The sequence below is a fragment of the Takifugu flavidus genome, chromosome 6, assembly GCF_003711565.1.
Source record: "Takifugu flavidus isolate HTHZ2018 chromosome 6, ASM371156v2, whole genome shotgun sequence".
Classification (NCBI taxonomy): Eukaryota; Metazoa; Chordata; class Actinopteri; order Tetraodontiformes; family Tetraodontidae; genus Takifugu; species Takifugu flavidus.
Window position 1 is genome coordinate 1,865,719 of NC_079525.1, and position 12,448 is coordinate 1,878,166.

Below are 12,448 nucleotides of genomic sequence, written 5' to 3' on the forward strand. Positions count from 1 at the left end.
CAAGCTATTTAATTATTAACTCTGGCAGTCTCCAGTATCAACTGACTCAAGGTGACATTGCAGGTGGTGTCAAATCGATTTTCCAACATCTAACCTATCCAAGCTCTGTTGGAGTTATGATCAATTTCTGTGTTTTGTTTTGGTTTGATAGTTTGAAAGGATCCATCTTTTATTTCTGTGATTGGGACAAAACCCCCATTTTCCACATTGTCTATAAAGATGTTGCCCCAAAAGGCAAAACCAACATTTTTAGAAAAAATTAAAACAAAACATACAAAATGAATCAAGTTTCAATTAACAATTACAGCCAAGGATATGAGTACATACAAGAGCGCATGAAGAAACTCCAGGGTATTAAGACATTAAAAAATCTTATGGTCCAAACACTTCATGATTCTATTTCAGCACGATTGCACACGTTTCTTCATTTATCATGAGTACTCGTGAAACGTTTGCAATTACTCAAGACAGTTTCAAAGCACTTTCATCATCCAAAATGTCAAATAATTTAAAAACAGTGAAAAATAAAACAATACCTTTTGATTAAAGATGCTTCATAATGTGAGGCAGTATGCAATTCAGAAGGATTTTGGGAAGCCATAGAATATTTTGGTCACATTTAACAAAGGTTTAATTCAGGCTGACTCATAGAATCCTGTCCTTCATTAGTACCGTAGTTTGGCTTTACAGTGGCTTTGCAATCAGACAATATTACCATACCATGAATGTCTGTGGTGTCTTATTTGTACAATGGACCCACTGTTCACATCCGGCCTGCATGATTAGCCACAGGTGTGTGAATGTGTATTTCTGTAACTTCCTTTACTGATCAGACTTCATAATGTACAGCTTCCTCTCGTGTGTAAGTGTAGACCTGGCTGGTACAGCTGCTACTATCTTTGAAAAAAAAACAACCTTAAACACCAGTAAATCCTTTAATATATTCGTCTTGTAGCATAATCCAAGACCATGCTAGCTGCTCCAAGTAAAGCAGGCTCCTCCAAATCTGAGATGACAACTTTGACGCTTTGTGCGGAAAACAGGGCCCTCTCCATTATGGTGCGCTGCACTGGTGCCTGGTAGTAAGAGCCCAGGACTCCAGACAGGATCACCAGTGAAGGGTTCATTATGTGGAGGATGTTAATAATGCCCATCCCTAGTGCTGTGGAGGCTGTGGTGATGAGAAAACAACATGTAAATTACAGTATTTTGGTCATTTAAATATATCTTCATTTAAGATGAGCTTCTGCGGGAGTGAGTGCATGCTTCCACACTTGTGTGCTGACCTTTGTTCAGAACAATGTTAGCTTTGGAGTTGCCCAGCCTTGCTGCATTGATCAGATGGGCAGCGGTGATTGGGTCTGATATTTTCATATCCAGTCCGTCCACCTTCAACAAATCCTCTAAAAAGACACAAACCACACAGAGATGTTTGTAATCAATGCTGGATGACATTGAATATCTTGTGACGTGTATTTAGCAGCTGACCTTCGCTCCCAAACATTCCTAAAGTTTTCAGATGAGTTTACAGACGAAAACACACACTCACCATCGTGCAGCCTCTTGGCTTCTCTCTGCAGGGCCATGCCAGATGCAATGGATTCTATGCATCCTCTGCTTCCACAGGAACACTCCGGGCCATCAAATGACACCATGATGTGGCCCAACTCTGCTGCGCAGAAGGTACTTCCATGTACCAGCTCGTTCTGATGGATAATTCCCCCTCCAATACCTTTAAAGAGACAAAACCGCTTTCTTATTCAAAATTTCAATAGATTCAATTTTTTTAAAATTAAAACAAAAAAAAAAACAGCACTACACGTAGCCATTTAGTTTAAAAAGTCAGTTTGAAGTTTTACTTCCTGTCACTTATATTAAACATTCTTAAATAATTAAGATGATCTTATTAAATCCATGGAGACCATATAAACTGCTGATGGATTTCTCCTGACATCTCACCAGTTCCTGTGATGACAGTGACAAAGTTCTCTACTCCTTTGCCATGGCCAAACTTCTTCTCTGCCAAAGCGGCACAGTTGCCATCGTTGTCGACCCAGACGGGTAAGTGGAGGGCATCAGAGATGGGTGTCCTCAGGTCCACCGCGGACCACTCCTGGATCAGTTTTGTGGAATGCAGCACTACACCCTCCTGCGGGTTCACACGCCCACCTGTGGACACTCCTGAGATGTAGAAAGGGTCCGGTGTGATTAAATGTCTAAACTCAAATTTAAGTAAAAAACTGTGAGTGTGTGTTTCTCATACCAACACCCAGTATTCTACAGTTCAGAAAAACTGCGTCTCGCATGGCATCTGAACACATCTTCAATATGAGTTGCATTCTGGCCTCAAAAGTCTTTGGATTGGCTTGTGTATACTTCCTCACTATGTTGCCCTGGACAGAGAGGGAGGACGTGAAGAGGACCAGAGAGGTATACTAACATACAATTATCATTATGATATATTTGGATCATTCTTGGATCCTACCCTCATGCAGATGATGGCCACTCTGAGGTTGGTGCCTCCCAGGTCAACAGCCAGAGCGCTTTGTGTCTCCAGGATGTGATCGATGTCCTGGGAGATTGGGTCCTTCACTGGGGGAAAACAGAACGTCTTCTGGAGGGGCTCATCCAGGTCAATGCTACTTAAAAACTTGAGAATGCGAGGCACTGCGTTGCCATCACCATAAATCTTGGAGCTGATGCAAAACAGAAACACGTCAGTTGTGCAGTTTCGCCATCCAAATGCACTTCTGAAACCTAAACGTGCTGTAAATTTTTCATGTGTGTAACTACATTTTACTGTCATGCGAAATAACTACGGCAAAGTGGAGGACACAGTCTAAGGGAGAGAAAAGAAGAAAGAAAAAAATGCTCGATAATACCATGGATATCGCTTTCCAAACTGCAGCTCCAACGCGTGGTAGATCTTATTATGAGTGTCAGCATCTCTGACGTGCAAAACATTTTCACCTGCCAGCAAGGAGAAGAAATGATTCAATCAATCCAAAAGGCTGAGTTATCCAGCGCTGATGCAAATCCCAGCGAGATAACCAACATTCTGAGATGGCAGTAGGCCGCTTCGAGAGACTGGGTCATGTGATCATGCCATATTTCCCTTAAACCGTCCCGAGACATTTAGGTAATTTTATTTGCACTCGGTTCTGGCACGCTCACCCGTTTCCCTGCCAGTTTGCCTTGTTCCCAGATTGATGACGGGGGTGCCGAAGGCTCCGGCCTCTCTCACCCCACAACTACTGTTTCCAATCATACAGCCGGCGTGGTTCACCAGCTGGATGAACTGCTCAAAGGGAATGTGCTTCACTGCCCGGAAGTTAGGGTGCTGCTCAATCCCCTTCTTCCGCATCACACGCACCATCTCCTTACTTCCTGTTTACAGGGAGGCAGGAACATAACATTAGTAATACTTCCTGTCAGAATTCTGAGGAAGGCAGGTTTGTTTATATGGAGGGAAGATGAAGTGAAACCAACCGGCATCAATGTTAGGGAAGAGGATGAGGGTGATTTTGTTGAATGAGAGCAGGGCATCCAACATCAGCCCATAGATCTTAATGGAGTTTTTGATGTCAGTCGTAACCGGGTGTTGCAAAGCCACGATGTAGTCATGTTCCTTCACGTTGTCACCTAGAACACAAACGACAGCCAACGTGAACATCGATCATTTCTTACGAGATGAAGGAATGCCTGCCCCACGCATACCCAGCCAGCTCTTGATGATATCCATGTAGTCCTCTTTCTTGTGAGACAGCAGCAGCTTATCATATGAAGGGCAGCCTGCCAGCAGGATGCGAGAGTGGTCTTCACACATGGCGATGAGATGCTGCTCTGCCATGCGCGTGCAGCAGGCATGGTAATGGGCCAGTTTACTGATGGCGTGGCGGATCGAGTCATCAATAGTGCCACTCACCTGCATGAGAGAAGTAAGGCTTGAACTAAAGGTTGATGCAATAAGCAAACAACGGTCTCCAGCAGTCACCGTCGGTGTATTTGCCTATCTAATGCAAACCCGCTCACCTCCCCCCCCTCCACGTGAAGTATTCTAATGTTCATCAGGGCTGCGGCCGTGGCTAAAGCGAGCGCGTCGAATCGGTCGCCGTGTACAACCAGGATGTCAGGATGCAGTCGCTGTATGACATCGGGGAGTTTCACGAGGGCCAGCCCAACGCTCTCCACCATCGCTGCTTCGTCCTCCCCTCGAACAATAGTGTGAAGCTTTGACCCGATGTCGAAGTCATCCTGCTCTATCATACGAAAAGTGTTGCTGTGGAGCAGGAAAAAGGACAGTAAATGTGCAAGTAAACGAAGTGCCGATGAACAACAGAACATTTAGAGATATAGTACTGGGGTGGGTGCAGAGCAGCAGGACGCCGTCTGAACGTACCCGTAGTCGTCAATGAGATGAGATCCAAGCACCACGACCTCCAGTTCAAACTCATCCGGGTGGGATTTGAGTCCAAACATGATGGGGGCGAGCTTGGAGTAGTCGGCTCTGTTACATGTTGCCACACACACTCTCAGCCTCCTCTTGCACTAGATAAAATAACCACACAATTGCTAATCAACACAGAAATGATGTAAAATTTGTATTTCATATGACCTCCAAATATTCTATTATTGTGACTTGATAACGTACTTGGTTCTGATCTTCCATCCTCCTTCTGTCCATTTTCTCTCTGAATCTTTGCGTTCTCCAATAGTAAAACTCCTAAAACCAAAAAAGGAGTGATTCAATGACAAGGGTAATTCATAATTAAGTATTTTCTTTCTTTTTTTTTACCAACACTTCATATTTACTGAGATCTCGGACAACTGTAGAGATGTAGAGCATGAATATACAAAAAGATCTTGCTAAAATGCTATATCTTCACGCAGACATTTGAATTTTGAAAAATAATAGTTTTGGATTGGGTTTTTTGAAGGTGGTATATCCACAGAGCACACACGAGTTAGTGTTTATCTTTGAGCTGTGGAGGGAAATCACAGGAATCTCAAATTCCAGAGCAGATTGGGTTCTGACAATTCATACAGAAAAAGGAGCGGGTAACCAACTGAGCTGCATTTGATCCTGCAACAGTTCAGGGAACAGGAATGGAGGGTTCATTGACATCAGAACAAGCTAACAAACAAGTGCTGATGAGAAAAAACAGACTCCCACTGAAGTACAAATATCAAATTTCATCAGGGCAAATATTTCTATTGCTTCATCTGCTGGCCCTCTATACTACTAATACAGCCTTTCCTTTCTTGTAAAGGCCAGTGTTCAACTTGTTCTAATGTGTCTATTTGGATAACACACACTAACATTTTAAACAGAGCTCAGTGAATTCCAAATGAAAACAAGCGAGATCAGCCCTGATCCTCCCTGTGAGGCCGTTCTGCATCAATAGCCGTCTTAGATTCAATCCTGTGAGTTTCCCTGAACCTCATTCATCACAGTGTGACTTTTACTCAAGCATCACAAGACAGCATCAGCAGCTAGCACGATGGTATGGGGGAAGGGACACATGCTGAGACCGAACGGAGGGATGACACAGCCACAGAGGAAGAGAGGATGGACTGAAGAAATAGATGATTATTGTGGTCTGACAAAGAGAGCACAAAGACGAGGCGGTACGTAGGCGGTGCGTATAAAGGGTTGAGGGAAAATGGACTCACGTGTGGATTGATGCATACAGAACCTAGATGCTTTTCCATCCTGCGTCCGTGGAGTCTGCTCTAATACAACCTTCTGCCCTGGTTTGTTTCAGTCCAACTACTTTCTCCCTTCCTGCTTTTTATCCAATCTGCATTAATTAGTGGAGAGCGGGGGAGCTTGTGAAAGCCTTTAAGCATTAGAGAAAGAAAGAGAAAGGACGGCAGGAAGAGGCACACTGACAGATTCAGCAGGGGAGGGGCTGCTTTGGACTGGGGCAGGGTCGAGGACAGCGATTGGCTGAGAGGAGAAAGGAGACGAATGATCCACTGGCGAGCAGATCACCGACTTTCATAAGCTTCCATTTACAAACTTACTAACCCTAACCCATTAACAAAAGTGAAAAAGGTCTGAGAGCGCTACTTAAGTATATTAGAGGCACGTGGGAGGATTTTAACAATAGAGCCAAAAGTGTGATGATGAGTGTGATTTATCAACACAAAGTGTTAAATCATCTCTGTCTTCATGACATCACACCAGCACGACACATAGCAAGCTGGCAAAATGTTGACTAAAGGACGTGACGGAATAAAGTTATATTACTTTCTAGGACTGAGTCTATAAATAACACAAGTGAGGTTTTTATTGGGGTTTTTGGGAAGGGGTGTGTTATATATTGTTCAATAAAAACGTCACACAACAGTAATGTGAATGTTTGAGGGGGGGACATCAGATGAGAGATTAGATCTGACCCAGGAGTTAAACTGCATCACTTGACTGGGTCCAGGTTTCAGGATAGCTCTGGTAAATGCTCCAATAGCAAAGTAATTGATCCTATAGGACTTCTGTTGCAGCCCTTGGCATCAATCAGATGGCGTTTGACACTTGCACATAACAAAAGGTCACACAATACAAACCAGTAAAAAAGGACCCAATCAGTATTATCTTCTACGCTCTGAGCTCCTCTGCATCACAACCCTGCTGTGTGTGAAAAACCCAGGTGTGTGACAACCAATAATAACCTACACACATCCTGGTTAGTAGCAAAACCCGGAACACAGATAGCGCACAACACGGCTGTATGAGTTGGCCACTAACATCTTCTTTGCTAAAGAAAGTCATTTATTGCAGCCATCTTACCAAAGAGAGTCCGGCTGCAGACCTGTCTCCCCAGGTCACTTTAGGGGCAGGGCTCCACTCCCAAGCTGCCTCTCAAGAAACAGCAACATAAAGTCATGTTGCTTTTGGACGAGGAGGCTTTGTCCACGTTTTTATTAAATCAATCAACATTGAAACATCATTATTTTCTTAGGTGTAGGAGAAATGTTTTGTTTTTTTCTATACTTCATTTCCAGCCAGGAATATTAATGCATTACTTCGACTGTATGAACTCTAAGTGGATGAAGGAAATCTTAAAATAATGTTGAAGATGCAGACAGATCAATCTCATTTAAATTAACTTAAATTGTCACTCCCACTCTAACGCACTCATTCTCCATCTAGCGGTCAACGGGAGAACTACATCACCATTTCATCCTGCAGGTGACAAAATGTCTCACAACTAGTGTTGAGTCATTTGTCTCTATGGGCCATTATATCCAGTCTCACATGATACACTCCACACATCTGGAATTTGGTCTCACCTCTGCCAAAAGACTGAACCATCTGCATTTTTCTTAAAATTACTGACTAAGAACACTGACTACAATGTCCTGCAGTCCAGGGGATTGTTAGAATTTGTTTCTTTCACTTAAAAAAATAAATGACCACATAAACATAAGCAAAAAATAAGTAGTAAAACAAGTTCTACATAAATACATTCTTTATAATTTCACTTTAAAAGCAATAAAAGCAGACAGAGCAAAGAACTATGGACTTTGTCCTCACAACTACCATGCAGTTCAAACAAAATATGAAGTCATGCTAATGTCGGTGAAAGTCCACTCTAATCCAAATTGTATCGTTACTGTATGGCATAAAACACAAAATTGACAAATGCTGTTTTTACAGTGTTACAATTAGCTTCAACCACGTCAGTCGAACAAATGTCCATTAAACTGCATGTGAGCTCATTTCCTGGGCATTTTCTGCAACATAAAGGCACCATTGTGCACTAAAAGGGTGCAGTTCCCAGATATTCTGTTCTTTAACATTTTTTCAAAATTAAATCTAACCTTGGTAGAATCTTTTAAAAATGACAAAATGGTTTTATAGCAGTCATCAAGGAACAGGAATCAAAAAGCATTGACATCAGAATAAGTTAACAAATAAGGGCTAATGTGAAAAAAGACTCCCACTGAGGTACAAATATCAAATTCCATCATGTGTTCAAGACAAACATTTCTATTGCTTCATTTGGGAGCCTTCAGTTAGATTACGATGCTACACTGACTTTTTAACATTTACATAATAAATCCTTCCATGTAAAAGCCTGTGTGTTCTAATTCCTCACTTCTGTTTGGATAAAAAAAGATTGTTTCATACTGACATGACCTAAAAAAGAATTCAGGTATGACCTAAGCTGTGGCAGCCACGCACGTTAACATTTTAAAAAGAGTTCAGTGAATTCCAAATGAAAACAAGCGAGATCAGCCCTGATCCTCACTGTGAGGCCGTTCTGCATCAATAGCCGTCTTAGATTCAATCCTGTGAGTTTCCCTGAACCTCATTTATCACACCGTGACGTTTACTCAAGCATCACAAGACAGCATCAGCAGCTAGCACGATGGTATGGGGGAAGGGACACATGCTGAGACCGAACGGAGGGATGACACAGCCACAGAGGAAGAGAGGACGGAGTGAAGAAATAGATGATTATTGTGGTCTGACAAAGAGAGCACAAAGACGAGGCGGTACGTAGGCGGTGCGTATAAAGGGTTGAGGGAAAATGGACTCACGTGTGGATTGATGCATACAGAACCTAGATGCTTTTCCATCCTGCGTCCGTGGAGTCTGCTCTAATACAACCTTCTGCCCTGGTTTGTTTCAGTCCAACTATTTTCTCCCTTCCTGCTTTTTATCCAACTTGCATTAATTAGTGGAGAGCGGGGGAGCTTGTGAAAGCCTTTAAGCATTAGAGAAAGAAAGAGAAAGGACGGCAGAAAGAGGCACAGTGACAGATTCAGCAGGGGAGGGGCTGCTTTGGACTGGGGCAGGGTCGAGGACAGCGATTGGCTGAGAGGAGAAAGGAGACGAATGATCCACTGGCGAGCAGATCACCGACTTTCATAAGCTTCCATTTACAAACTTACTAACCCTAACCCATTGACAAAAGTGAAAAAGGTCTGAGAGTGCTACTTAAGTATATTAGAGGCACGTGGGGGGATTTTAACAATAGAGCCAAAAGTGTGATGATGAGTGTGATTTGTCAACACAAAGTGTTAAATCATCTCTGTCTTCATGACATCACACCAGCACGACACACAGCAAACTGGAAAAATGTTGACTAAAGGACGTGACGGAATAAAGTTATATTACTTTCTAGGACTGAGTCTATAAATAACACAAGTGAGGTTTTTATTGGGGTTTTTGGGAAGGGTCGTGGTTATATATTGTTCAATAAAAACGTCACACAACAGTAATGTGGATGTTTGAGGGGGACCATCAGATGAGAGATTAGATCTGACCCAGGAGTTAAACTGCATCACTTGACTGGGTCCAGGTTTCAGGATAGCTCTGGTAAATGCTCCAATAGCAAAGTAATTGATCCTATAGGACTTCTGTTGCAGCCCTTGGCATCAATCAGATGGCGTTTGACACTTGCACATAACAAAAGGTCACACAATACAAACCAGTAAAAAAGGACCCAATCTGTATTATCGTCTACGCTCTGAGCTCCTCTGCATCACAACCCTGCGTGTGTGAAAAACCCAGGTGTGTGACAACCAATAATAACCTACACACATCCTGGTTAGTAGCAAAACCCGGAACACAGATAGCGCACAAAACGGCTGCATGAGTTGGCCACTAACAACTTCTTTGCAAAAGAAAGTCATTTATTGCAGCCATCTTACCAAAGAGAGTCCGGCTGCAGACCTGTCTCCCCAGGTCACTTTAGGGGCAGGGCTCCGCTCCCAGGCTGCCTCTCAACATAAAATCATGTTGCTTTTGGACGAGGAGGCTTTGTCCTGGTTGTTATTAAATTTTATTCAATTAAAAAGTGGATGAAGAAAATTTTAAAATAATGTTGAAGATGCAGCCAGATCAATCTCATTTACGTTATCTTGAATTGTCACTCCCATTCAAACGCACTCATTCTCCATCTAGCGGTCAACGGGAGAACTACATCACCATTTCATCCTGCAGGTGACAAAATGTCTCACAACTAGTGTTGAGCCATTTGTCTCTGTGGGCCATTATATCCAGTCTCACATGATACACTCCACACATCTGGAATTTGGTCTCACCTCTGCCAGAAGACTGAACCATCTGCATTTCTCTTAACATTACTGACTAAGAACACTGACTAATACATAATACATAAACAAGGAATACACAAGCAGTAATACAAGTTCTACATAAATACCTTCTTTAAAATTACACTTTAAAAGCAATAAATGCAGGGAAAGAAAAACGCTTGCAGGGAGATTCTTTCTGTCAGGGACAACAATGGTCTTTTCTGTTGCCTTGAGGCATTTTAAATCTACTTTAAAGACAAATTGAAAGATTTTTCTGACTTCCTGGTATCGTTTCAACAATGACGATTGCAAAGTGTTAGTTATTCATTTGGAATCGCATAAAAAGCAGACAGGGCAAAGAACTGTGGACTTTGTCCTCGGGATTACCAGACAGTTCAAATATGAAGTCAAGCTAATGTCGGTGAATCTAATCCAAATTGTATCGTTACTGTCTGGCATAAAACGCAAAATTGACAAATGTTGTTTACAACGTTACAATTAGTTTCAGCACCGTCACTTTCTTTGATAATGAGACACTGTCATCTATTGTTTATGACGAGAAATATGATTTTCTTTAATTTAAAATACGTGACATAATGGCTTGGTTTACAACGTCAAGTCAAACAAATGTCGATGGATGTTCTCAGTCATCCAGGTCGGACAAAAATCTTTACTTAAGAGAATTAAACTTGTTAGTTGAGACAACTGGAGCTCTTATCTAAGAGCACAATGCGGGGAGATATTCTGATCTTTTCAAAACTAAATCTAGCATTGGTAAAATAATAAAAAATAAATCACGAAATGGTTTTAGTCCCCACCTGAAGAGCCTTTATAGCGGTCGTCACCTTTAACGGGGGCGGAAGCTGAATAACAGATAACAACAGATCGCAGCCATCGATGTCATAATTGCCAGTTTATGCGGGACGATCCGGATCCGTTTTCTTGTATTTATTGTAGTTTTATTGTAGTTGCTTTCTCATCCATAGAGAATACTTGAGAATAGGCACCAGAAGAGAAGCCGTCTGATGATGGTTGCTTCCAGCTGCTTCTGGCTTTCAGACGAAAACTCGCTAAATCGATTTCGGAAACAGTCTGATCCGTTTTCTCCACTCGGATTTTTTACATTTACATTTCGCCTGGAATCGCACAATGTCCCGCGGAGCGAACTGCACTGGTCGCTCTGCACCGCCTCCCTTTAGGTTTATACCGTTAGTCTTACGGTCCGACCGCGCACAAACGTTAGCCCCGGGCAGATCGGAGCCAAAAAGCCCCGCCGAAGAATAATATGATCCGCAACAGCACGTTACTTTATTCGGAGTGATGCATCGTTAACGGTGACGCCGCTCCCAGTCATTCCCAGCGAGGGTTTAACTGTAGCGTAGCTCGTAAAGTTAGCTAACACTACCGTTGAGCTAATTTCTCAAATGAGTTAACTATTAAGGCTCTTTTTATCTTAATGGATGAACACGAGATCTTGTTACCTTGAATGTCCCGGCACGCAGCTTTTTTTTTTTTTTTAAATTTTATCTCATGCTGTAAATTTCCAGAGGCTACGGGACACTGTTAAGCAAACATGAGGGGCCTCTCAGCGTCAACAATAGAGTGTGACCGGATTCTGCAGGCTCAGAATGAAAATAAAAATGTGTTGTTTTTTAAAAAAAGATGTATATATATTCTTAAAATCCAACACATGCATTAAAAGCACGATTGCATGTGACTAATAAAATAACGATCTGTTTTGTTTGGTTAATAATACAAAACTAATATGTTCTTCGTTAATAGCAGTAATAGAATTCCATACAACCGCAAGCTTCTTCCACTACTTTTTATGCTTTTTTCTGTGTGTGTATAGTGTACAAATCTAAATATGCAAGCGGCATTTGCAGGTGAAATGCTTGCTGATCGGTGGCAGCCATTTATTTTCTACGACGGTTAACGGAAGTCGTATCGCTCACTTGGGCCAACCTGACATGACTGAATTTTACGTGGCAATTTTCGGAAGACGTGGGCTGTAGTAACGAGTCCTGCTACAAAATGAAAATCTGCACGACTTCACTGAAAGAATATCTTGAGGGTTTTTTATCCGTTAGAGATCCCACACATGAAGAATTTTAAAAAGCAAGCATTGAACAGGTTTCATCGTACTGTATTGGGTGTTCCGCTTCAGCGATGCACCCCCACAAGCACGCCACTGTCCCATTGCTGAACTAGAATCTCGCCCTTCGAAACCAACATCTCGCGAGATCACACGTGATTTTCTTTGGCTGCATTCTGCTTCACGTCACAATTCACGGAGTCATGAGGTGGGAGTCGTCTGCGGCCCCCCACACACTAAGCTTTTATTGAATATTCTACAAGTTTAATATTTACGATTGTTTGCCAAGACCGATTTCGGAACATA

At 42.3% G+C, this 12,448-nt stretch overlaps 1 protein-coding gene across 3 annotated transcripts; it reads right to left on the minus strand.

Moving 5' to 3' along the window:
• Nucleotides 1-151: 151 nt before the first annotated feature.
• gne (glucosamine (UDP-N-acetyl)-2-epimerase/N-acetylmannosamine kinase) lies at nt 152-11,673 on the minus strand. Of its 3 annotated transcripts, none has more exons than XM_057036782.1 (14): nt 11,529-11,673; nt 4,652-4,723; nt 4,400-4,548; nt 4,033-4,279; nt 3,718-3,925; nt 3,490-3,642; nt 3,175-3,387; nt 2,883-2,970; nt 2,486-2,696; nt 2,264-2,393; nt 1,960-2,181; nt 1,550-1,732; nt 1,287-1,403; nt 152-1,171 (listed from the first exon to the last, which is right to left on the minus strand). In XM_057036782.1, exons 2-14 carry the CDS (start codon nt 4,682-4,684, stop codon nt 936-938), a joined length of 2,190 nt encoding a protein of 729 aa, XP_056892762.1. In that variant the 5' UTR covers nt 4,685-4,723; nt 11,529-11,673; the 3' UTR covers nt 152-935. The 3 variants fall into 3 exon arrangements, with proteins under 3 accessions (XP_056892762.1, XP_056892763.1, XP_056892761.1); XM_057036783.1 differs by lacking the exon at nt 11,529-11,673 and adding an exon at nt 10,866-11,522; XM_057036781.1 differs by lacking the exon at nt 11,529-11,673 and adding an exon at nt 5,674-6,080.
• Nucleotides 11,674-12,448: the final 775 nt, after the last annotated feature.